This window comes from Hevea brasiliensis, chromosome 1 (assembly GCF_030052815.1).
Source record: "Hevea brasiliensis isolate MT/VB/25A 57/8 chromosome 1, ASM3005281v1, whole genome shotgun sequence".
In the NCBI taxonomy this organism is placed as follows: domain Eukaryota; kingdom Viridiplantae; phylum Streptophyta; class Magnoliopsida; order Malpighiales; family Euphorbiaceae; genus Hevea; species Hevea brasiliensis.
The window spans coordinates 122,776,129-122,802,755 of NC_079493.1; the positions used below are offsets into that span (position 1 = coordinate 122,776,129).

The 26,627-nt window shown below is 33.3% G+C and overlaps 3 protein-coding genes across 4 annotated transcripts; 2 read left to right on the forward strand and 1 right to left on the reverse strand.

The window, feature by feature from the left end:
* Window positions 1-906: 906 nt before the first annotated feature.
* LOC110639075 (serine/threonine protein phosphatase 2A 55 kDa regulatory subunit B beta isoform) lies at window positions 907-11,243 on the reverse strand. 2 transcript variants are annotated; one of them, XM_058150566.1, is made up of 14 exons: window positions 10,870-11,243; window positions 7,814-7,917; window positions 7,581-7,679; window positions 7,360-7,479; window positions 6,513-6,719; window positions 5,943-6,034; window positions 5,137-5,255; window positions 4,388-4,511; window positions 4,063-4,186; window positions 2,210-2,278; window positions 2,023-2,114; window positions 1,865-1,942; window positions 1,697-1,764; window positions 907-1,584 (listed from the first exon to the last, which is right to left on the reverse strand). In XM_058150566.1, the coding sequence occupies exons 1-14, from the start codon at window positions 10,979-10,981 to the stop codon at window positions 1,448-1,450; spliced, it is 1,545 nt and encodes a 514-aa protein (XP_058006549.1). In that variant the 5' UTR covers window positions 10,982-11,243; the 3' UTR covers window positions 907-1,447. The 2 variants fall into 2 exon arrangements, with proteins under 2 accessions (XP_058006549.1, XP_058006545.1); XM_058150562.1 differs by having other exon boundaries at window positions 6,510-6,719; window positions 10,870-11,242.
* Window positions 11,244-19,307: 8,064 nt separating this feature from the next.
* On the forward strand, window positions 19,308-20,015 carry LOC131169270 (uncharacterized). Its single transcript, XM_058128404.1, has one exon. The coding sequence runs from the start codon at window positions 19,308-19,310 to the stop codon at window positions 20,013-20,015; it is 708 nt and encodes a 235-aa protein (XP_057984387.1).
* A 4,814-nt stretch (window positions 20,016-24,829) lies between these two features.
* On the forward strand, window positions 24,830-26,626 carry LOC110639055 (inorganic pyrophosphatase 1). Its single transcript, XM_021789838.2, has 4 exons — window positions 24,830-25,151; window positions 25,283-25,404; window positions 25,497-25,698; window positions 26,083-26,626. The coding sequence occupies exons 1-4, from the start codon at window positions 25,014-25,016 to the stop codon at window positions 26,449-26,451; spliced, it is 831 nt and encodes a 276-aa protein (XP_021645530.2). The 5' UTR covers window positions 24,830-25,013; the 3' UTR covers window positions 26,452-26,626.
* Window position 26,627: the final 1 nt, after the last annotated feature.

The window sequence follows — 26,627 nt, forward strand, 5'->3', positions numbered from 1 at the left end:
GAACTTGTCCAAGAATTTTCATGGCTACGGTTGTGAGGTTGTTTTAATATCCATGTGAGCATAAGTTTTGTTTTTTTTTTTTTTCATAATGACTACAAATAAAATACTTAAATATTTTGTCATTTCATTTATGTATCAGTGTTAAATTGTTACAATTCTAGAAGTAATTTGGGTTTCATAGCACAAAACATTTGGAACCAAGCAATGGAAGGGGAGAAATCGAGATGGCATTTTCTGAGGACTCATGGAGCCTGCGAGGGAACCTAAATGACAATTTAATTTCTCCGAGATGGAGTTCGGCTTTCATGAGATTGGCAAAATCTAAAGCGCTCTGACAATGGATGGGCTGCAACCCAAGAAAATATAGAGGAATGGAATTTTTTTTTTTTTTAAATCAGATAAGAGGAATGGAATCACTTGATTCACTTGCATAAACAAGTGATCAGGCGTATCATTCAAGAGATGATCCGTCTAATAATCATACACGGTTATTTTAAAGAAATTTTATTATATATATATATTTTAATATCATCTATATGTGATCCAAGTTAGATATATCATATATAAATTAGTATTAAAATTGTGTATTATAATTCATATTTACTGAGAACGATAATTTTAAATATGATTTTGCGATGAGATGTGTCTTATCCTCTCGTGTGTTCATTTTCTCCCTACTTAAAATGGGGAAATCACACATCATTCACACAAAAAGCAGGCAAGTGAAGTTAATTACTTTGATGCTGTGATATTGAGAAGTGGTTTCAATGCAATCATTTATTTGCTTTAGCAAAAGAAAACTACAAAACATAAAAAATATCGAACTTCTCACTAAATAAAGTCTGGCAAATTAAGTCTAGTTGGTGATCCTAGGGACAAAGAATCAATAACACAAAAGAGAACCCAAAAAACAAAAAACCTACAAATTATCTTACGACTAAATGGATCAAGTTTCAAACATGACAAAGAATCAATAAAAAAATGCACTGCAAGTTTCAACAGCTCCTTCCCACCAAGATTTGAGTAAAAACTACATTTACCTTAAGACCTAGCGGCAAATATTGAACATCCTTTAGTTTTTGTTGAAGAGCTACAATCACATTTTCTTCTGACTTCAACCCAACACATTATAGAACATAAACCGCAATCTTCTATTTTTAGAAGATAAAAAGGAAAAAAGAAAAAGGAATTTTTAGGGTTGGGAAGAAAAGGGAAGAAAAAGGCCGCCCACCCGGGAATAAAAACAAGTTGGTTCCTTGCGGATTCTGCGACAGCCACATGCGGACCTTGATAGATATTACCATGTGTTACAGATTGAAGGGGCATTTGATATGTGAGGAATCGGTGTAGCCTCCACCTAAATGGTTGGTGGGAATGGAAAAGAAATCTTCTCCAACAGCAACCCAAAAGAGTTAACCAAGCAAATACATTTCTTGTTGGACCGTCTTTATGCATAGTACATGTACAAGCTGTTTGCAGCAGCACAGGCAATTGAATTTTCTGTTGGGTGCCATGCTAGATGCAGCAACTTTGTAGTGAAATCAAAAGAATTTCCATTTGCATCAACTCCTGGGCTTTCTGCTCCTGTTAGTGATTCCAGAGTATGTGATAAAAGAATATGATCAATAGGTTTGTAAGAATAGAAAGAGACACAATGGGGAAGGGGAATTTAGGACAAGCAAGTGATGGCACTGACCCCGTCTTACAACACGTGTTATACTGCTTAGGGATCTGGAAGGCCTTGAAGGGGTTTGAACTTGTCTCCTAACAGGGTAAACCAAAAAAGTTCATTAAGTTACCCATGCTATTATATAAAGCATCCTAGAGCTCGCCTATTGATAATAATATATCAATGTACAAGTACCTCATTGGATTTTTGCTGGCTTCCAAAGTTGTTGCCTCAGCACTTCCCGGGCCACAACCAAACACACGGAACAGATTGCTGGGTTTGCATAAAAAGTATTAAGATACATTTCAACAAAAACACATGGATATACCAAGATATGGGCACTAAATGCAGACCTGTAAGATCCTGTTGCCACTCGCAATCCATCACCACTCAAACAACACTCGAACTTATCAAAAATTGAATCATTTTCATACAAATCACACAACTGGATACATTCAAAGAAAATTATGATCAGTACAATGCAGCCTAGTTAAATGACTTTATGTTCAATTTTGCCTGACAAGGGGGAAAAAATCTTACCTTAGGTCTTAAATGCTCATGAACCTGGAAGGTTGCAACTGGACCCGAATCCATATTGACGTCCCATAACTAACAATGTGGAAACACAAAAATGAGAAACCAAGAACAATCTAAGATCCCAACTGAATCTGAGAAGAAAGTGTCTGCAAACATCAATTCCTTGGGTGTATAGTGATGGTTCCCAAAAAAAGAAAAAGAACAGAAAACTGAGAGCACAAGTCAAACAAGAAAAAGCTTTCTGAAACAAAAGAAGATTAAGAGCTTAAAATCAGCAAAAAGTCCACATGCCATTCAACTTTGTGGTAGTCTCAAAGTTCTCTCTCTCTCTCTCCAACGCATGGCTCACTCTCCCTAAAATTTCAAACAAATCCTTCATAAATCCATTATCTTGTAAAAATAGAGTGTTTGTGAACTTCATAGTTGCCAAAGGTGCACAGAATCCTTAAACAGCTACGTAGAAGAGATCCACTTCATCCAAAAGCAAATTTACTGAAACTTGTATAATTATGCCACTTTATAACTAGAAATAATTGCATAAAAAAGCATTAAAAAATTATTGACAAAATATGAGTACTAAAAAGAAGATTAACAACTGAAACTGTTCAAAACAAGTAATGTGCACACTTTAGTTCAAAGAAATCATCCAACACAACCTACCTTCAAGGTAAATCAATACAACAGAAAAGATAACTATCAACTACTAAAATTATCTTGCAAAAACTATGTGCACAGCTGCGTAATATATATATATATAAGCAACCACCAAAATACATGCTCTCAGAAAGATCATAATAACAACCCTAAAATCTACTCTATAAGCCATTCCTAGAAAACAATAGTAATGTTTATCATCGTCATGTTAAATATCATTTTCTTCTTCTTTCCCTTTATTAGAGTTTACATCCTCTCTGTCTTCTTTCTTTTCATCCATCTTCTGTTTATATCCCTCTTCCTCATCTACAATATCTAAAAGAGTAGCTCCAGACAGAGAAGAACTTGCTTACGTTTGTTGGTACTCTAAACAATCAATATCGCTGGAAGACAGGCAACTTTGATTTGGGATTAGAACACCACAATAAATTCTGACATTCACCTCACAAGAGTTGATTCTATGTAATGTAATCACATTTACTTTATTATCATTGATATTTAGATGGTATAATCCAATGGTTTTAAACCCAAATTACAGGCATAAAATAAAAACTCAAAAAACTAATAGAAAGTACCATTCAAAGGGAAAAAAAGCCCACTAACACGAATGCCAAGGTGCAAACACAAGGCATGTGCCTCAAGGACAGAGCCTTGCTTGAACCACCCTAGGCGTGTGACCTAGGGCTTGTGTGGACCTAGAGCCAGCATACAACTATCATAAAATTCAACATGCATGGGAAGGAATACCCGAAAGTCATACCATATTCAAAATGCCATCCTAGTCTAGTCTGGCCATGAACAAACACTATGCTCATGCAAGGACCAGATATGTGCAGCTTAAGAGTCCAACTCTAACAACACATCTCAATGTTACAACACTAATATGGCATGTATCATAAATCTAAACTCTCTTCATTATCCAGAAATTTTCATTTTAAAATAATCTAATAGCAAGCAGTCAGATCAATTCTTTCAATTCTTTTGCCAAAATGGCTACAAGCAAGGTGGTAATTTTGGTCATGACCACTTGGCAAAAGACAATGTTATTATTTATCATCATAAAAATTTAAAAATCAACACTAATTTCTCCTTGAATCATATAACTTGGCTACCATATAGTAGGCTGATATTCATATAAATATGAGACTCCATGATCAACAACAAATGTGATCCAAATGAATTGCAAATAAAGCAGCCCAAACCTTGAGAGTCATGTAGTCACGACTAAGTATGTGTCGTCCATCCTTAGCGAATTTAATATCTGAGATTGAAGCAATTATCTCTGTAAAAAATGATCTTGAGCCTGGTGCCTCCTGTTCCTCAAACCTGCAACCAATAGATATTACTATCGAGTCCATTCATGGTATTGATGTAAACGACCTCACAAATAATGTTTATTGATTCCAACACCGATCCATAACGGCCTGTCCCCACAAAACCTCCATCATATAATATGCCCCAAACCAAAATGGCATCTGTTTATGCCTTCTCATTTTTTCCAGTCCCAACCATCTCGTTTCTACTTACAATTTAGCATGAGAGTCGCATAAAGCTGATTGCCGTAAATCAATGAGTCGGATTGAGCCTCTTGAACTGCTATATGCCAACATGTTGCAATGGTTGGGGTGGAATTCTGCAGATGTTATAACCTCTGCAAAGATCAAGAAATTAGGTAGATAACTAAAGCAATAAATCGTTGAACAGATGCTTGCCACTTGAAAGAAACACTTGATCAATCAAAAAGAGGAAACTTAACACTAGTTTATCCAGGAATAATTTAAGCGTAAATGCAGAGGGTAAACCTAATAGCGTACGCACAACACTGGCATACACAGAAAAAACCAGGCCAGGTAAAATGTTATTCAACTAAGAGGCCAAAATATTTTACAGAAAGGAAGACAAAGGATAACAGGGAAATTATTTAAAGGCAGGCAGGTATGGACACCATATCTCATGTCAAAATCAGGATCAGAAAAGTTGTTTATGGGCATGTTGGTTGGCCTAATACATAAATGGCCTATTTGACATTGCTAATGGAAGTTTGGAACTGCTGTTGAACAAAGCACATCCTTAAATATGTTATTTAGAGGATATTAAAAAGTTTGACATATTTTAACTTTTAGCCATGAGAACTAAACATCTTTTTTCAAACTGCTTTTTTTAAACATATAAAATGGTGCTTTAAAAAAAAAAGGCAGCTTTTTAGACTCTCAACTACAATCCCAATTGAAGCCCAAGTTTCAATACATCCCTGAACAACAGAGTAAGAAGCTTACCTGTTAGATCCTCCATATTTGCAGGTTTCACATCAACAATATTGAAACTTTGATTGCTAATTTCCAAGTTCCAAAGATTGATTCGCAGGTCATCAGCTGATATAAATGTTTCACCATCACTAGAACGAATGAAAGGAGAGATGTTTAGCAAAATTAGTAAATCAACAATACAGATGAGGCAATAGAGATATAGCAAGTTACACCTTCTAAGTCCATAAAAATATTTCCAGTAAAACTTGCCACAGTATTGAAGTAATCAAGAGAAATAGCTAAAAAGTCCTATGACTCTTAGCTCTATATTATATGTTGCTCCAAATAATAAATAAACACCAAAGACAAATAAAAGATTATTATTAGGTGTCAACGAAAATATAATATGCTTGAGATATAACCTGTGGTTCAAAAAGAAAGTCAGTAAAACCATCCACAGCTGTAGCCACCTGATTAAATGAGCTTCTAAGGCATTAATGGATATAACACACTAGCAATTGGTGATTTTCAGAAGCACAAAATTATGAATCAACTTTTTGGGAAAAATGGGCATCTTCTAGAAAAAGAGTGCTTCAAAGAGGGGAGGGGGAACGCCACAAAATCCAAGGCTAATAATAAATCATCACAGATTTCTATCATCAATAAAGACAGAAAAGTTTTAAGTCTAAACATATAGACAACATACCAAACTCTCTTCAGGATCACATAAAATACCCAAAGAATCAAAATATGTATATATATATATATATATATATATATATATATATATATATATATATATATATATATATAACTTGAAAAATGAGAAATGGCACCTGTTATTTGAAATTGAATTGATGTGATAATCATGTGCATGAGCATATACCCTTCGACATCTAGCCACCAGGCTGGTCTCATTGCTCGTTACCTATGCAAAGCATAAAAAAAGAGTCAATTAATAAAAGAGAGCATGAGCAATCCAGAAAATAAGTAAACCATATACAAAGACAACACCCCCCCCCCCCCCACCAAAAAAAAAAGGGAGCAAAAACAACCAGGTTGTCCATCCTAAAAATTCAAAGATATTGAGGCACAAAAAACTCGAGAGAGAATAATATTATGTCTCTAAATGTATCACCCAAAGTAGACAAAAACAGCATAAAATGCGAGGGCAGGGGAGATAAAATATTCAACATAAATTTCATTCATTAAATCAAATAGAAAAAAGTGGTACACTAATAGCACAAAAATTTGCATAATCAATAGAAGCACCATTCCTTGGATACAGCAACCCTTTAAAAAACATGCAGCTTTGTTGAGGTGTAACAATTGAAAGTCAGGAAATTCAAACAGTGCCCGAACAAAAGGATGCAAGGAAAAGAAAAGATCAGTTTGAGTACAACTACCACAGGTAACCGTAGTGATGAAATGCCCCCAGGTGGGAAAGTGAAGTCATTGCTTGGGCAACCATATGACTTCTCTGGCCAACCTCCATTTGCAAGATACTGTTTAGCACTATTTGAGTTACTTGAACTAGCAACACTACCATTACTTACAGCTTTTGAAGGGTCCACATTCATGTCCGAAATTTTCTTAATCTTCTTTTCTTGGACCTGTGCAATTTGAAGACAGAAATACCAAAAAAGTTAAGTAGCTGAATAATTTCCTAAAGGTAAGTTCTCAACAAATGAAACATGAAATCGTTTGACACATCTTAACCATAATGTAATCATAAGTCCACCTTTTAAATAAAGGAAACTGGTAAAGAATATTCATGTACAGAGGATAAAAATTTCTTACACATATACGCCTTCAATATAAGCTATAACAATTTACCCTCCTTACAACAATTAATGACTAGTTCCAAGAGGCACTGAGATGGATGCTTCTATGAAATAGCAATTACATATCATGTTTTATAAATCAATGCATCGACACAACCACCACAGCGTTCATTTTAAAAATTCATGCCCCCAAATCTAACCTAAACATAGTCATCTTAATACACAAGAATCTTATTAAAAGGGAAAGAAAGAGGGAAAAAAACATCTTAAGTCTTAACCATTAAGACTTTTGACAAGCTAATCCACAATTAAGATGACCTCAAAATAGATCATTTAGTAAACAAGTATACATATCTCTCATCAACACATTAAGCATATATAGTTATATACAGGCCAGAGAGCTGCTAAGTAATAAAAAAACACAAAAAAATAAAGCTTTTACCATGCTTCAAGATAGTCTCATTCCTACCTTCCAAAACTTGATGGTTTTATCATTTGTAGAAAGGAGAAAAAGAGCACCATTGGCGGTTTGGCACCATCTGATTTTGTTTATTTTCTCCTCTATTTCCAAACTCTTGAGATAGTCAAACTGGAAGAAACACAAGTAGAAGCAGTGAAAACACTAACAGTGATAACCAAAAGGTAAATGCATCTGAAATTAGAATAGCAGTAACCAATGGAAAATAATACCTCAGGTTCATGGCTCTGAAACTCTGTTTTATAACGAAACTCAGGATGTCTACTAATAGGATAATCCATTCTCTCCAGATCCCTTCTGGATCCGCCAGGCTTCACATTACAAAACAAAAATTATTACAATGCTGCCACTAACCAAAAAATAAATCAATTAACAATAAGCAATAACATAACGAGTTGAACAAATGAAGCCTTTGCAAAGGAGGGGGGGAGGGGGGGGAACATACATCCTTTGTGTCTGTCCTCTCAAATAGAACTACCCGGCCCCCACGGTCACCAGTGGCAAGGTGATCACCACTTTTATCAAATTCAATGGCTGAAATAATATCAACTGCAGAAGGAAACAAAATCAGGGAATCCTGTCAGATCCTTCAATTCCACTGTACATTGGTGCAAATACTGTTATATAATCTTGTTAAACATGCTTAAACTTCCATTTCCATTTTTTTTTCTCTTTTCGCAACTTTTTATACACTAAACTTGTGATAGCTTCTTTGTCTATATTGCCACTGCTAGCTGTCTTATTAACCTCAACTTTAAAAGTTCTTTATTCTCTGAAAGTATATCTTCAAAGTATATATAATAAAAGCAGAAAACTCACACCTTCACACGACATACATGTTTCTTGCTGTCAGAAAAATAATTATATAAGTAGACAATCATATGGCTGTTTAACTAATAGCGATGGTTCTACTTGTATCATTAGCAGGCTGATATCAACAGAACTGATGAATGATAACGGTGGCAATAACAGAAAGGGAAACAGGGGAACAAACCAACAAGAGAAGAAGAAACAAAATTGAAACAGAAACATCATATAAAATATCAGTGCTTAATTTCATTAATGACAGGCAAATGGAAAAGGCATTGACATCAATGCACAGCTCTCATAATGGAATGTCATCAGTGCATAATCTAGCATACAGCACCTTGCAAATAGAGAATATCAGCCAAAACTAATTTGAACACTTTAGCCAATTGCAGGCACAACATTTTTCCTAAATTCCAAGTTATTCTTGATAGTAAATGTTAGCGCAGCAATACCTGTCAATCAAACAGCTTAGGCAAGCATTTACATAGAGTAATTGTACTATCTTTTTTTCTTTTTTCCATTTTCTGTGTCACCTTGTGGTTGAAGTGGGTGGATTTGAACTCATAACCTCCTCTTAGAACAGTGGTCTAGACACTAGGTTGTGCTTCAGCCACAGAAACTTGATCCTTCTTGGACAAAACAAAAGCTCCAAGAACCACCAACAGCAGCCAAGAGTATCATAAAATTCCTTTTAGTATGTCAATGAGTCCCTAAATAAATTCCGTCTGAGCCTATAGTAGAATTAGAAATAATATTCTTCTTTTTACCAGTTAATTATAGAAAGAGCCTAGCCATTGAACCTGTGCCCCCCACTAGCAACTACTTGAAGCCATGGTAGAATAAGGAATATCTTTTCCAACAAAAGTTAGCCATCCAAAGAAGATTGCTTAGAAGACTTCTTTGTGCTAAAGTGCTGGAACACTTGTGAGGATTTCTCTGAGTTGGGAATATCTGATTTCAGAAACAAGATGATCAACTTAAATCTTACAAAACATATACTTCCCCATAATCAAGAAACAATCTTGTTAGCTTGCTTAAATTACAAAAAACTCAATCTTCTACCTCAAAATTCCTTAGGTTATTCCAGCGCACCTTAAGAAACCTCCATTTTTCTAGCTTAATTTTTTGCTAAACTAGCTCAAATTAAAAGTTTTGAATCCCAACTGCTTGCAGTGAGCTTCAAACATTCTTACTTTCACTTTTATTCTTATTTTTGTTCTGTCTCATCAGCAATTCTGAAGAATTCATCTCACAGTTACAAGAGCACAATTTCAAGTCTTGAGAGCCTGATTCTTGCAAATAAGGTTTGATCAGATTCCAAAACTTCCATTCCAAATGCTGCTTCAATTGACTGATAACAGGATGAAGGCACATTTGGCTCCTCATTTCATTTAGTTTTTCCTACCAGTGCTTATCACTGGTTTTAATCCAATTCAGTAATCAATGTTATGAATTTTCATGTCCCTTTATATGCTAGATAAAATTTTAAAAAATGCAGCCATCCCCCTCCCCGCCCCCCCCCCCCCCCCTCCCCCTCCCTTTTTCCCAAAAAAAGGAAAACAAAAAAAGAAGAAAGAAAAACACAATCCTTGCTTGAAATTTGAATTATCCTGACATCTTCATTTTGAGTCCAATAATTCTTTCTATCATGAAATCATAAAATTGCTCAACCAACAAACACTTCCTTATCTTCTGCTTGGTTTATTTCTCAGAATACTTCATCATCTAGGATAAGCTCCTTCTTTTGATTCATGGAATTGAATACAATAGCTGCAAATTCCATTTTGCAGGTTCCTCAAAACCACACACCAATAGCATAGATCGGGTACTCTTGATTGATGCAGATTAAAAGTTACTCCCTTTAGAGAATGCAACCACAACTGTTACTACTCATGTGTAAAATGTTGCACACTTAAAGTGAACACATTGTTTTCTTACTCGTGCACTTATGCTATCAACACATTAGTTCAAACATCATGTCATACATAGTTTTATTTCCAATAGTGTTATGGTAGCTGTAGACCTACTTCAAATAGCAATCGAGTTAATGAATAGGGGGAAAACAATAATTTTTAGATTAGCATGCACCAAGTTAAAAAGGGAGGGGAGGGGGGAGGGAGTTTGACATCCCAGGAGCATGTAAAATGTGGTTATTCTTTTGAACATCAAGAAGAAAAAAAAAATAGAGCAGCAAATAGGATTGCCATTATATTCAGTTCAGTAAAACAGGCCATATTAGCTTGGTTCGCAAAACTATGAACAATGCATAAACCGATAATACATATCACCAATTATAGAAGGACGATGAAATCATTAAGATCCATACCATAGCCACAAAATTGGAACATTCACGACTTAAACGACCCACTTGTATCACTTACCCATTGCATGTGCCGTAAGGAAACAATACCCAACTTCCACACTAAACTTCCCTCAATCTATTAAATATGCAAATCTATACCACTATACTTGTATAAATCACAAGCAGAAACCCCACAATAAAACACAAAAAAAGAACTCATTGACCGAAAACCTAAACACAAATTTCTCATCGACCCACGATCCATTTCGGATCCAAACCCCAAAAACAAGCCCTAATACTCCGCAAACACGAAAAAAATCAACTGGATCCAAATGAACCAAAAATTATAAGGTTTACACAGAAAAAAGTATACATGGATGATAATTTACCTTCTTGTACTTCTTCACCGGCGGTGCGCTCGCCGAAGACCTGGGAGAATTTCCACTCCAAAGGCTGTGGTGGGCCCGACGGAGCTGCAGCAACCTCATCGCCACCGTTCATTCTCTCTCTCTCTCTCTCTCTCTCTCTCTCTCGCTCGCTCTGACTATCTATATCCCTCTCCCTCAACACGATCAAATCCAAGGTCCAGATTAAGTCCCGACAATCAATCAAAAAGATCGCATCTCATCTCATCTCAGCTTATAACAAAGACCCATCAAAGGAATTCCTTTTCTGCTTAACCAGAGATTTTCATAAATCAACCATTAAAACAGAGAGAGCTATGTGTTATTATTATTATTATTTATTTATTTATTTATTTTTCCTCCCTCTATATCTGAAAGGAAAAATAAAAGAAAATGAAAAATGAAAATTACATCTTTCTCTCTCTACAGTAAAACGAAAATAAGGAAATTGTTTTTCTTTCTCTAAAAGGGCAAAACTGTAATTCCAAAACATATGAGTTCTTGTGAGAGAACAGAGGGGAACTCATAAATAATTAATAATATTTTTTATATAAAAATATAAATATTTTTAAATATAAATATACATATATTAAAATATTAAATAATTTTTCGTCTAATTTTTGTATTTTTTAAAAGAAATCATTGAGGATGTAATAAAGTCACGTTGCTGTTGTTATCGTTTACTTGGACAGACGAGTTCCATTGGGCTGTGATGTGGAGGGATGTGATTTCATTGGTCCGTGATGATAAAGCATTGTAGACGTACATGTTAGGGTTGGTCTGGAATTACACGATTGCCCTTGGGCTTTTTTTTTTTGCATGGAGATCAACATCGGTCGTGGGATGTAAAGTCCTATGATCGGACGGTGGTGAGAGATTATAAAAAAAAAAAAAAGTTTTAGGATATGCTTTTGTGAGTGACATATATGTCCACCAAACAAGATGTGATCCCAAATATATAATTAATCAAGTATATTTTCTTTATTTGATTAAAAATAATTACACTTTTTCATACACGAAAATATGGTAATATAGTTAAAATTAAAAATAATAAATTTTATTTTTTTCAATAATTATAAATGCACATTTATTAAGATATTCAGAGGCCAAACTAGAGATCAAAATTTTAATTTTTTTTATAAAAATAAAAGAACTTATAGCATAAAAATCAATTAAATAACTATATAGGTATTTTTAATATCAATAAAATAGTTAATTAATATTAAATATTTTTAATATTCTTTACATTAATGCAAAATAAAAAAAAAATACAATGTCCTATGTAGGGACTGAGCAGAATTCTGTTCAAATTGAAAAATTAAATCGAATTGAGTCAATTCGGTTCAATTGGTTCGGTTTTAAAATTTAATCGGTTCAGTTTGATTTTAATTTATAAAAATTTCAATTATTTTAGTTCGGTTCGATTTTGATGAGAAAAAAATCGATTAAACCGAACCGAATCGAATAGTGATTTATATAGTCAAATCGAACTAATTGATTTTTGAATTAATTTATTTTTTATGGAAAATTTATGAATTATATTTAATTTTATATATATTAATTGTTTAATTTCATTGACTAATGGTTATTATGTTCAAACCAAAGTTAAAATTATATCAAATAACTTGAAAATCAAGTTTAAATTAAAAAATAATAAAAAATCAAACCGATTGTTTAAACCGAACCGAACTGAAATAAAGCGGTTCGGTTCGATTCGATTTTCACTAATTTCGATTCGATTCAATTTCTAAAATTGACAGTTCAGTTTTTATAATTTAATTCGGTTCGGTTTGAACCGATTGCTCACCCCTAATCCTACGTGAGTTTTCATGCATTAATAACATTGTATAATAATTTTTTTGTTAATCTTATCAAAATTATCTTTCTTTAAACAATTGATTATTTATTTGTTCATATTTTTCGTAATAGAAAATATTCTTACAATGTATGGAGTTACCATAGGTAAGATCAAAGCCAAATTTATAAGTTTCTCAATTTTGGTTGGTTCAATAAATGATTAATCCAAATTTATAAGTTGGTCTATGGTTGAGGTCCTTTATGGGTATGCCCAATAGATTGATGATTCGAGATTTTATATTAGATGTAAAATTCATATTACTAAATTATTATTATTATTACTATGAATAAATTTAATTTTTTAAACGCATATTAAATAGGGATATATTAATAAGTGAATAAATAAAATATAATTTCAAAAAATAAGAATAGCCTATAATTTATGACATATGAAAAGGAAAAGTAAGTATTTTATGAGACGGATGGAGTAATTAATATTAAAATTTAAAATTCATAAATATTTTTTTAAATCTTCAATCTTGAATGATATATATAAGGAATTTTTTATATATATAATACACTACAACTGTTTGAAAATAGATAAAATAAAATAATATTTTTTTAAATTTTTTCTTGCTATTTCTTTTATAATTTTTTTAGCATTCAGAGGAATGGAAAGTTTTTAAAATATTTGAAGGTTTTAAAACGAAAACTTTTTTAATCTATAAATTTGATGAGTTAGAAAATAAATAAAAATCTTATTTTAATAAAACTTTAAATACAAATATAAGATTTTTAAAACTTAAAAAGCCTCTTATTACTTTTAAAAAACTTCATTACAAATAAATATAAGATTTGAATTCAAAATCTTATAATCATTATTATATAGATATTTAGAGTTTTAATAATTTTTTACAAAGTTTAATTATTTTTTTATTTATTAATTTGCTAAATCATTTGAACTTATTATATGTAAAAAGAAATTTCAATTTAAAGTCTATAATAATGGTAAAAGTAATTTTATTTATAAATGATTATAATTAACTTTATTAACATAATTAGGTGAATGTTGCAAATTAATCACCCATCTTCTTTATTTCAAAAACCACTTATTTACTCATGAAAATTAAGTCCCAAGCTCTTACTGAAATCTTAATGATCAGATTGTTGGATTTTACATTATCATATTATTTTTCTCTTTATTTTTTTATAATGGAATTTCAAGTTCCTTTTATTTTTATCCATTTTTTAAGACATTTGAAAGCATTTAAAAAAAAAAAAAAATTCCTTCCAACGTTAGAAAGATATAAGAGTTTGTCTAATTTGACTTACTCTAATAACAGAAAACATATCACTTACATGATAGACTCTTATTTGAATCTTCACTCTTTTAATATTTTATTAAAAATAAATAAATAAATATATAATTTTAAGGTTGACAAATAGAATGTTTTCTTATACTTAAGTTGTAAATGAATAATTTGAGGTTTTGACAAGCCCTAGACTCCATTTTCATTATACAAAGAAAATAAAAATAATTTTTTTAGGGTAGCAATGCCATGAAGAAGAATAAGAAGACGGGACAATGGGATGATGTCATGCAAGGAAATGTAGTGTTAGAATTAGGTGAACTAGTAGACTTAATGTCTCTTTTTCTTCCCTTTTCAAATTGATGTTTCTTTTTAGTATTTTAAAAAATAATTAATATTATTTTGTTGTTTCCATATCTTATAATTCTACGTAAACAATAATACTACAGACGTGGATAATGGTTTTATTGACATCTAAACCCTTGTTTGAGTGTTATTTATTATTGGTTAGGTAAAGAGGATGTAATTAAAAAATATAAGGTAATTAAAGTAGTGATTAGTGATGTAATGAGGCCATAAACGGGTGAATTATAAAATCAAATAATGGCTTTTCCCACTTTGCTTATAGTTTTATAATTATTTCAAAATTTTAAATATGTTATATATTATTTATATATTAAAAAAATTAAATTAACGATGAGAAAATATCATATTTATAATATTTAAAAAATAATTATAAAAGATAACCCATAATTAAATCAAAATGAATAAATTGTCTCTAATGAGCGAATGAAATATTTGTATTGGAGTGATCTTAAAAAATGTGATGTTTCGAATTTAAATTTAGATTTCAATCGAATTTAATTATATCAAAAAATATTATTAATAATAAACACTAAAACTGTAGATTTTCCTCTATTTGAGAAAGAAATGGAGGATGTTTGGATCAGAATGCTTATACCTTGATGGGATAAGGAGGTGGGTCAGCCTATGGATGATGGGTTGTCAAGAAAAGCAATGGGTCCATCTCATATCTGGGAATTCTTGGACCCAAAAATAGGTGAGCTATTGCCTCTAAATCTAGTAGTGATTTTCCTTGTTGAGTTAATTTTTTCAGTTAGGACTTTTTGTGAAAGACTCTTAAAGTGAACCAATAGGTTCACTGGCACCAGTTTACTTGATTGCTTGCCTCCCACATCCACATGTACATTTACTACTCCTTGCACTTTTGCTTTGCATGGGACCCAATGGCACTAACCATGTTCAGGCCTGGCCTAGTCAACCCCCCTAACCCATGTTTCCTTTTAGGCCCATCATTATTGTTTAGGGTTGATTGAACCCCACTAGGATTCATAATACAGGGCCATTGTAGTGATAAGTGCACAAGTAATGAGTTGCACTTAACCACTTAACCAAATCCAATCTCAATCACATTACTCCATTATATTGACCCAATTAGACCGGAAACAAACCCATAACGTGTAGCGTCCACAGTTTACTATTTATGGCACAGCCAAGCAGTGAGCACTCACATTAGGGAGCTAAAGATTTGGTTATTGCTCAGCACAAGCCCTGGGCTGAAACTAGAGTTGTAATATTTTCATAGTTATTGGGTCAACTTCAAAATTGGTGCAAATCTCTAAAAGTCCAATTAGGCTTAGCAAATAATAAAATAAAGAAGAATAAAAAGATTATGTTGATAATATAAAGTAAATTAAATTTTATTTTTTTCACCATTTTTTTATTTAATATTTCTCCAAGTACAATTAAGGATACAAACAAAGGGTAAAAGAAAAGGAAGTAAAGAAAGGTGTAGATAAAGAATGAATGATAAAATTTGTGGGGGAAGGTAAAGAGTGGAAGGAAAGGACTCCACTAGGTAATGCAGGCTGCAAGTGCCCAGCCCGAGATTTAACCCTTCCACACGTGAACCCAACTCAACCTTTTCTAGGCCACCAAGCTGTGCCATGAATGTAACCTAGTCGTTTGACCAAGTGCCAATGAGACTATAGAGGATTGTGCATATGTTGACACATTGAGTTAACAGCATGAATGATATTTAAAGTCGAATACTGCAACCTACCATCAATACTCGTATAGAAACTTGCATCATAATACGATGAATCATCCTGAACTTGAGTTTGTCGGGTTGGAAAAGATGCAGACACTGGCTAATTACTGTATCAAAAATTGACGAAAAAAAAAAACTTATCAAACTGAGCTTTATTATTATGATGATGAAATGAGTCGGAGAGGTTCCAGATGGTGAGGTGAATATGTCAATTTCTAGAGAAAAGAAGAAAAGGGGAGAAAAATCGGGAAATCCACCGAAAAGCTGAAAGGCACAAAAGAGAAACCACCACCAACTTTCAAAAGTATAAAAAGCAAACATGATATTGAAATTGCGTGAAGCCAATTGAGCAAGCAATACACAGACAGACTCACGATGGGGGCACCATGTGTGTGATGTGTATTTTCAACCACCAAGCTACTACTGCTACAAATTTTATTTTTCCTGACAATATCATCACGTATCCAACAAGAGAAAGCAAAGATGTTTAGCTATCTTTGTCTTTCTCTTGGAATATGGTGGAGAGAGTAGTGGATCTTTAATTATTATCTTCTTTCTCTTTAACCATTTAAAGAAAAATCCCAATGGTTCTACATTAGCTTAAAATGCTTAGGGGTAGCAGAATACAAGAAGATTAGGTTAAACTATGGACCATGTTGGTGCATGCATCAGCTTATGATAAACATCCATTATAAAAGAAAAACTATACTAATTAATTAAGCACACGTATATCGATTGCATGCCATTGGCACACCAAGAAATTGAGGGTGTCGGCTAGTGAAATTCTGTGGATTAATTGACCCCAAGTTGCGATATATTAATGGTGGTGCTGGCGGCAGTGTTATATTCTTTTATGAGAAAAGCATTTCTAACAAGAAGATAGGGAAAACATATGGGATTCTCTCACCCTTAAATAATTGCATACCCAAAAGATTGGCATTTGCCTAAGCAAACAAATCATCAAGAAACCATGATGCGGGCAAACACATTCACATATATAATCAACTCAATTTAACTAAGCTTTTATCCCAAAAATTTATTGGGGTCGGTATATGAATTCTCTTTCTCTACTCTAAACAATTTTGGCTTAAATTCTCGAAAATGTGTAATGCTTATAGGTCATGTTGTACTACTCTCCTCCAAATCAGTTTAGGTCTACCCTTTTTATTTTTTCTATCATCTAACCCAATATGCTCTACTTGTTTAACTGGAGTCTTTGCACATTTATATATATATATATATATATATATATATATATATATATATTTGTCACTTCATCACTTGGATTGGGGGATAGGAATATTTGGATAATATATTCTGGAATGTTTTAATCACATGAAAAATAATCCAAACTTGTATTGTATTGTCTTGTCACAGATGCTTCCACAACTTAAAAGATTCGGTGCCACAATATTCTTGCTAATATTTGATATATAATTATATCAGATATTAATAAATAAGTGTTTAATATGAATAAGGGTTTAATATTCATTAATCCCATGATAATATATATTATATAATTTTAATTTTTTGAATATTTTATTTTTAGATGTTTGTTTTGTTAAAAATAAAGTCATCATAAAATTTTCCTATTATATATACATTAATCATACATAAAAAAAAAAAATATATTATGGAGAAGGAAATAAAGATAGCAGTGTTTTCTTTGGGCGCTTATAAAGCCCCTAACCTTGATGGGTTCCAAGGTTTGTTTTTTCAAAAATATTGGGACACGGTCAAAGTGGAAGTGGTAAGATTGGTGCAGGATTTTTATCAGAATAGTGTTCTTCCTCGCCACCTGAATGCCACTAATATTGTTATCATCCCGAAGAATAACAACCCACAGTCTTTCTCCGACTACAGACCCATTAGTCTTTGTAACTATGCTTACAAAATTATCTCAAAGGTCTTGGCCAACTGCTTGAAACCCTGGTTAAGGGATCTCATATCCCCAGCACAGTCAGCTTTTGTTCCCCATCGAAGTATCCAGGATAATATATATATCGCTCATGAAGCTTTCCATGGCTTAAAATTAAGAAGAAAAGGGAGAATAGGGATCATGACAATTAAAGCATATATCTACAAGGCATATGACAGCGTGGATTGGAATTTCCTAGTGGCTGTCATGCGTCAAATGGGGTTTTGTGAGCAATGGGTGAACTGGATTTTTCACTGTGTCTCAATGGTGGAATACTCTGTGATGATTAATGGAGAGCCTTCTCCATTTTTTTAGCCATCTAGAGGGTTGCACCAAGGTGACCCAATATCACCTTATCTCTTCCTTATGATCTCAGATGTTCTTTCAAGACTTATTGTGTAGGCCTTGGACCAAAATCAGATTAAAGGGTACAAGATCAAGAAGCACTGCCCCCCTATCTCTCACCTTCTTTTTGCTGATAATACAGTGTTGTTTGGGCTAGCCACAATAGAGAAAGCAACTCAGTTAAAGCAGATTCTGGACGCTTATAGTCTAGTATCAGGGCAAAAAATCAATGCAACAAAGTCAGACATTATGTTTAGCAGCAATACAGAGCCACATATTCAGCATCAGATAGCCCAGATTTTGGGTTTTCAAAACTCTGCTGCCTTTTCTAAATATTTAGGGCTTCCAACTTCATGGGGAAGATCAAAAAGCCATGCCTTAACTTTTCTCAAAGACCGAATATGCAGCAAACTTCAAGGGTGGAAGAGCAAATTTCTTTCACAAGCAGGGAAAGAAGTGTTGATAAAGGCAGTAGTTTAGGCTATCCCAAATTTCATTATGCAAGTTTTCAAGCTTCCCTTAAGTATAATTCGAGAGCTTCATCAGCTGGCAGTAAGATTTTGGTGGAGGCACTCAGTTGATAAATCCAATTTTCATTGGATTAATTGGAAGAATCTTATCAAGAGTAAAAAAGAGGGAGGTATGGAGTTCAAAGAGCTTAGTATTTTTAATGAAGCCTTATTAACAAAACAGGCATGGAAACTCATTCAGTTCCCTAATTCTCTATATGCTCGTATCCTAAAGAGTATATATTTTCCATACTCTAACTTTATGGAAGCTAAAGTTAGTGGCAATGCTTCATGGGGATGGAGGAGTGTGTTAGTGGGAAGGGAAGCTTTGAAGATAGGATTACGATGGCACATTACTGGCCCCTCCTTTATCAATGTTTGGCAAGAGCCATGGGTTCCTTCATTGTCAGAATTCAGAATTTGAAATCAACGACCACCTGATAGCCTAGTTCTTTATGTAGCAGACTTAATTAATGCAAGCACAAAACAGTGGGACTTATGCATCCTTTACTCTAGAAGAGTGTGTAGCAATCAGGAAAATTCCCTTATGTCAACAGCCTCTTGACCCCAAAAGGATTTGGCATTTCTCGAAGGATGGAGAATTGACGGTCAACTCAGTGTACTACCAGCTGCAAAGTATTAGTAGATTAAGGAATCAATATGATCCATCAACATCTAGATCTCCCCCTCCTTCATTCTGGAAGATGGTGTCGTCCATCCCAGTCCCCCCTAAGGTCAGAAATTTTATTTGGCGGGCTTGTACTAATTCCTTAGCAACCAGAGTAAATTTGTATGCTCGTGGTAGTGCTTCATCTCCTCTTTGCCCCTTATGTCATCAAACAGCTGAATCTGTAGAACACTTGATTTTCTTATGCCCTTATGCAGCTACAACTTGGTTTGGCTCAAGACTGGGGTTTAGTCCAAATGCTAATGGTTTTGAATCTTTATGGTTATGTCTGCAATATCTCCAAAAGATGGCCAATCATCCAGATCAAATGGAACTAAGGTTGGCTTATCTTCTTAGCTGGTATATTTGGAAAGCAAGAAATAAGGCCGTTTTTGAACACATTGATCCAGAACCAGAGAAGACCTTTAAAAGGGCTCAGAATGAAGTTGAGGAGTTGTGCTCTATAACAGTTCCACAAAGACATTCTCTGGCTATGCCTCAGACCATTCACTAAAGCAATCCAATAGTGTGGACACCTCCCCCTACTGGGGAAGTAAAACTGAACGTAGATGCATCTTTTGATAATATCTCTTTTGAAACAGGTATGGGGGTATTAGCTTGAAATGACGAAGGAGAGTATATAGATGGATTTGCGTCAGTTTCCTTCAGTCTATCTGCTTTAGCAGTGGAAGGATGGGCAATCAAGAAAGCAGTGGATTTTGCTATCAGTAGGGGTTGGACTTCTTGTGTTATAGAATCAGATGCCCTTCAGTTTGTTTAGGCTTTTTTATCTCCTTAAGAGTCCCCTCCTTGGGAAATTGAGGCTATTATTCATGATTTGCGATGTATTCTATCAAACTATCCTTTGATCAGAATTACTCATGTTAAAAGATCAGCTAATAGATGCGCAAATTGGATAGCTAATTCAGTGAGAAGCGGCATGCTCTATCCAACTTGGATTACCAACATCCCCAGCCAATTAGTGCATCTATTAGCTGAGGATAGAATGTTCCCAGTCATTTCTTAAGTAATGAAAGATATCCTTTTCAGAAAAAAAAAATCATACATAAAAAAAAAAGAGAAATTATATATTTTTTTTCTTCTCCAATGGAAAATTTCCATTTCTCATTAATTAATTGGTCGATACCCAAATATATATATATATATATATATATATATATATATAGAGAGAGAGAGAGAGAGAGAGAGAGAGAGAGAGAGGAAAATCTCTCCTCTAGAAACTAGCAAAATTGGCAATAATAAGTGAGAGACTAAATAATCAAATAAAGAATTTAAATTAAAATATCCATTTTAATTTTTATATATTATTTTTAAATTATAATTTTGTTTGCATATGATATAGTTTTGATAGATGAGACACGAGAACGAGTCAATAGAAAGCTAGAGCTTTGGAGAAGTACTCTAGAGTCAAAGGATTTTAAATTAAGTAAAACAAAGACAGAATACATGTATTGCAAGTTTAGTGAAGGCCGAACTGGTGATAGGGAAGGAGTTAGTTTGGATAGAGTGGTACTGCCCTAAAGTGATCACTTTAAATATCTCGGCTCAATCCTTCAAGTGGATGGGGGTGAAGGAGCGGAAGCATGAAAAACACAAGTTTATATCATTGAAATTCAAAATTTTTCATCTAGGATCACATGCATCATGCAAGATTCATTTTTATCTATTTGATTTCAATGATAAACAGCATATTAAAACTTTTTTAATATATTTTTGGATCTATATTTGCCATTTAAAATTTTATAATTAACGAATTAATTCATTAGAACCCTAGATTAGATCAAGAACAAGTGCACTAACCTTTTGATGCACTGCAGTATGTTTGGCACCTTTAGGATACGTCTTAGGATACCAGATGTTGTCCCTCTAGCTTGTCCACACCAAGATCACCTATGACAGCCCTTGAACAGCTTCTAAAGCTTTTTCTATGAATTAGAAAATCAAGTTTTGCCTTTTGAGAGATTACAGATGTAAACAGGACTCTAGAAATAATTTCTAGTACTTTTAATTCAAGAGATTGTTTGGTAATCTTTTTGAATTGATGAGAGATGAAGAAGAAGAGAGGGGAGATGTTCTTTGGGTGGCGGCACCAAAGAAGAACAGTAGCCCACACGTTTTACTCTTTCATAACAACACTTATATAGCTAAGTCATCACTTAAAATCCTTGCCACATGTCACCTTCTGATTGGCTCTAGGTTTAATTGACCCAATCACATTGTGCCAAGTGTCAAACCTATATTTAATTTTAACTTTAAATATTTTACATGATTAAAAGACACATGGCAAGCTTATGTGCAGTGCCATGTGTCACCATCTCATGGTGCCACATGTCACCCTGTAAAATGACCAAAATACCCCTGTGTCTTAATTTTGAGTTCTCAACCCAAAATAATTATTTCTCTTCTTCTAATCAATTTATATCAAATATTAATTAAGTAATTAATCTCTATTAATTAATTTTTCATTAATTAAATTCATATTTAAATACTTTAAATATAAATTTAATTTATATTATACATCCAATAACCTAGATTTGGTTTCAAGCTATGCTAGGGACTTTGCAATCTAATTGCAAACCAAACCTATTTAATTAATCAATTAAACTCTTTAATTAATTAATTAAATAAATCATATTTAATTTGGTGATTACTTGTGTATGTGACTTACTAAGCTCATCACTAATTGGCAATGAGACATGATATCAACTCTTAATATCATCAGAACTCTTTCTTACCATAAATGATTTCTTTAAATCATTTTATGCACCTTATAGACCATGGTTAACACCTAGCATAGCATGCCATAGCCACCCAATTAGTAATAAGGTTTACCTTAAATGAACCTATAATCATATGTTACCATGCACTAGAATCTCTCTGTTACAAAATCCCAATTCGAGCTGGAGTCATGGTTATGTCAAACCCCATTTGCTATGAATATTATGTTATCTTTTAATTCTAGTTCTTGATTAAAAAGATTTTCTCATCAGAAACTCTTTTCTGATTAAATCTATCTATCCTGGCCAGGAACTTGAAAATATCAAAAACAATTAAATGAACATAGGATTTTATCCCTATTTACTTAAAGGAACAGATTCCATCTTGATCAATATCAATGGACCTTTTCTATTACACATAAATATATTATGTAAACGAAAAAGTGAAAATGCCTTTTATTAATAAAACACGTACAAGATACATACTAAATGATATGCTCTAGGGCATACTACTAACAGGGGGATGTGAGGAGGATGTTAGTCATAGGATTAAAGTCAGATGGTTGAAGTGGAGAAGTGCCACGAGAGTTTTATGCGATCGTAAGATTCCTAATAAGTTGAAAGAAAAATTTTACCGTACAGCCATACGACCGGCCATGTTATATGGTGGTGGGCGTTGGACGCTGAAGGAGTCATATGTGTCTAAGATAAAAGTTGCTGAGATGAGAATGTTAAGGTGAATGAGTGGTCATACTAGACTAGATAAAGTCCGTAATGAGAGTATTAGAGAAAATGTAGGAATAGTGCCAATTGAGGATAAGTTGAGAGAAGGGAAATTGAGGTAGTTTGATCATGTGAAGTGTAAACATACTGAGGCTCCAGTTAGACAAGTAGAGCACATTAGGTTAGAGGATAGAAAGAAAAAAAGGGGTAGGCCTAAATTGACTTGGAGAAAAGTAGTACAACATGACCTAGAAGCATTACATATTTCCGAGGATTTAACAAAAAATCGTTTAGAATGGAAAAAGAGAATCCATATAGCTGATCCTAAATTCTTAAGATAAAGGCTTAATTGAGTTGAGTTGAGTATTTTTAAATTATAATTTTATTAAAAAAACAATAAAAATTTAACGAATGAGGTTTAAACTATAATCAAGGCCAACAGGCCATCCCAATACACTTATTCCTAGGATCTAACATTTTAAGTGAAAAAAAAATCTTAAGTAATATCGGAAAACAAAATATTATAAAGAGAGCTTGGAGGCTCAGACCAAACCTTGGGACTAACATATAAAAGAAGGAGCTTACAATCACGAATAATATGGCCAAATTCAAACATATTTTCTTCAAAGGAACTAACTGCATTTACAACCACCTTTGAATCCATCTCTAGATTACCCCACAGGAAATTATTATTGCCTAATTAAAATAATGTTTCACGCAGGCCAAGAACTTCAGCCATGCTTGGATCATGGATTGAACCAAAGAAATTAGAGAAGTTTGACACAAAAGACCCATTAGCATCTCGAATAGTGCACCAAATGAAGTTTTACCAAAATCAAAAGCGACTGAAGCATTTAGGTTGCACTTAAGTCGATCAACAACTAGCTTATTCCATCTCACCCTACATTCTTGTTGCACAACATGTGTCATTTCAGAAAACTTCTATGCTCGTTCCCATTTCCAAAGGTAATTCAATGCCAAAGTAACAAGCTCTTGGGCCACACTACTCTTTCCTTATCGAAGCAATAGATTTCTACGGTACCACATATTCCATAAGATGGAACACACTTAGCCCTATTATCTCACCATCCAAACGATGGAACAATATATTCCAAAAAATCACTTAAAGACGAGCATTGTTGGAAACTTACAATCAGGCCAAAACAATTCCAATATTCTTGTGCAAAAGGGCATTAAAAGAAAACATGCATCTCATCTTCATTGGCACCACATATTGCACAATCAACCCCTGTCGTTTTAATTTTTCTATTATAACTTAAATTAATCGCTTTCATAAAGTAAAGAAATTTATTTTTACTTAGATTTGGTCTATCATAAATTTAAAATAAAATATATTAAATATATAAAATCTTGTATATTTATGTTTTAAATTAAAAAAAAATGAGAATATGTACTTTTATTCAAGGACCAAATATACCAAAAATCAAGTTTTTTAATTAACACTAAATAAATTTTCTTTTAAAAAAATTAAAAATATTATTTTCTTTATTTTTTAAAAAATAAATATTAAAAATAATAATTTTAATATTAAATGATTTTTATTTATTATCTATTTTATTTTTTATTTTTATTTTAATTAAAAATAATAAATAATTTTTAATATTTAAAATTTAAAAATTTTATATTAAAAAAATAATATTTTATGAAATAATTATTTATTTAATCTTAATTAGAAAAAAAATAAAGACTTATTTAATTCAAAATTTAATTTATTTTTTTTTTTCCGTTTTAAATTGATAATGAATTTCCGCAAACAAAAGTACTTTGAATTTTGAAAGGTTGGCAGGTGAATTTCATTCCCCAAGAATATTCCCTTATTCCCGCGGTTCTCCCACCGAAATCCAAAGCCACTTCCTTGCCGCAGAAACCTCTTCACGTAATATTCCAATGGCATCCAAATAAAAATGCTTCCTTTTTCCTCATATAAATACCCTTTGTTTCTCTCCTTTGTCCTGACAACCCCAAGAACTTGTTAAACACAGCAAATTTCTTGCCTGCTTTTTCTTGCATTTTTCTTTCAGTAACCTGCAATGGCTGGAATTGTGGTGGTTTTTGATTTCGACAAGACCATCATTGATGTTGATAGCGATAACTGGGTCATTGATGAATTGGGTTTTACAGATTTGTTCAATCAACTTCTCCCTACCATGCCTTGGAACTCTCTCATGGTATGTATTTTATATTTTTGTCGCATGTTTTGTAATGTCGTTTTTCTTTTAATGGCTTCATTTTGTCCTTTTGTCCTTTCAATTAACCAACTATTGTTTTTCCTTTCCCTTTTTGCCTCTGGAAATTGCAGGACAGGCTGATGGAAGAGCTTCATTCTCAGGGAAAAACCATTGATGACATTGTTGGGGTCTTGAAACGCACCCCTATTCACCCTCGGATTGTCCCCGCAATTAAATCAGCTCATGCTTTAGGGTATGCACATTTCCTGTATTATGCATGGTTATGTAGATGGAGAAATTAGTTAACTAATTATGATGCTAATTACATGTTTGTTTTATTTTCAGGTGTGAGTTGAGGATTGTAAGTGATGCAAATATGTTCTTTATTGAGACAATCTTGAAGCATCTTGGATTGAGGGATTACTTCTCAGAAATCAACACAAACCCTGGATTTGTTGATGAAGAAGGGAGGTTAAGGATCTTTCCTTACCATGATTTCACTCAATCTTCCCATGGTTGCAGCCGCTGCCCACCAAATATGTGCAAGGTATATAATTTATTTTATCATTAATTAATTTCCTTAATTAATTGTTGAATCTCTCCTGAGAATTCTAGATATTTAACTAAAATACAATGAGCTGGATACACGCAAGACCCACATGTTTTATGCAAAGAAAAGTTCATGTAGAGTAGATTGGTAAATTGGATTCAGAATTTCTGGAACACATATATATATGTGGTTTCTTATCTAAGACTCTGATTTTGACATATCTGGACATGTTTGGATCTTGTTAACTTGTGTTCGAAGTGACCCCACCATTCACAGCATATGGGTCCATGTATTTAACATTATAATCTTGAGTTAATAATCTTATAATTGTGAGAATTAAAGTTCTAATTTTTGTGGTTATGTATGCTTTCTGTTCAATAGGGTCTCATCATTGAAAGAATCCAGGCTTCCATAGCAAAGGAGGGAAACAAGAAAATCATCTATCTTGGTGATGGTGTTGGTGATTATTGCCCCAGCTTGAGGCTTACAGAAGCTGATTATCTGATGCCAAGGAAGAATTTCCCTGTTTGGGATTTAATTTGCAGAAATCCCATGCTTATTAAGGCAGAAATTCATGAATGGACAGATGGGGAGGAGCTAGAACGTGTATTGCTGCAGATTATTGGTGCAATTTCTTCTATGGAAGACAAATCTGCTGCTCAGTTATTCTCATCAACTGATTGCAAGTTGCAGACTATTTCAATAGGTGCCCATGACGCCTTCCCTAAAGCTCTTTCTGTTCCTCAGTAGTTAGCTTTTGTAACCCAAATTTTGGCGGATGCCGCCGCACCTATCAAGTGGACAGGATTTTATTTTCTTTCCCCTTTTTTCTTTGTTTTAACAAGAAGCAAGTAATTGTTTGTATTGCTGCTTTTGATCAAGAACTGACTAAGAAATGAAACAAAATACTTACGTGCTTGTAAAAT

Coding starts and splice junctions, on each gene's coding strand:
- LOC110639075 (XM_058150562.1), bottom strand. CDS start 10,981: ATGAACGGTGGCGATGAGGTTGCTGCAGCTCCGTCGGGCCCACCACAG. Junction 5,256..5,942: donor AATTCAATTTCAAATAACAG/GTGCCATTTCTC, acceptor CATTCGTTCTAG/TGATGGTGAAACATTTATAT. Junction 4,187..4,387: donor TGCGACTCTCATGCTAAATT/GTAAGTAGAAAC, acceptor TATTGGTTGCAG/GTTTGAGGAACAGGAGGCAC.
- LOC131169270 (XM_058128404.1), top strand. CDS start 19,308: ATGCAAGCACAAAACAGTGGGACTTATGCATCCTTTACTCTAGAAGAG.
- LOC110639055 (XM_021789838.2), top strand. CDS start 25,014: ATGGCTGGAATTGTGGTGGTTTTTGATTTCGACAAGACCATCATTGAT. Junction 25,152..25,282: donor TGCCTTGGAACTCTCTCATG/GTATGTATTTTA, acceptor TGGAAATTGCAG/GACAGGCTGATGGAAGAGCT. Junction 25,405..25,496: donor AAATCAGCTCATGCTTTAGG/GTATGCACATTT, acceptor TTTTATTTTCAG/GTGTGAGTTGAGGATTGTAA.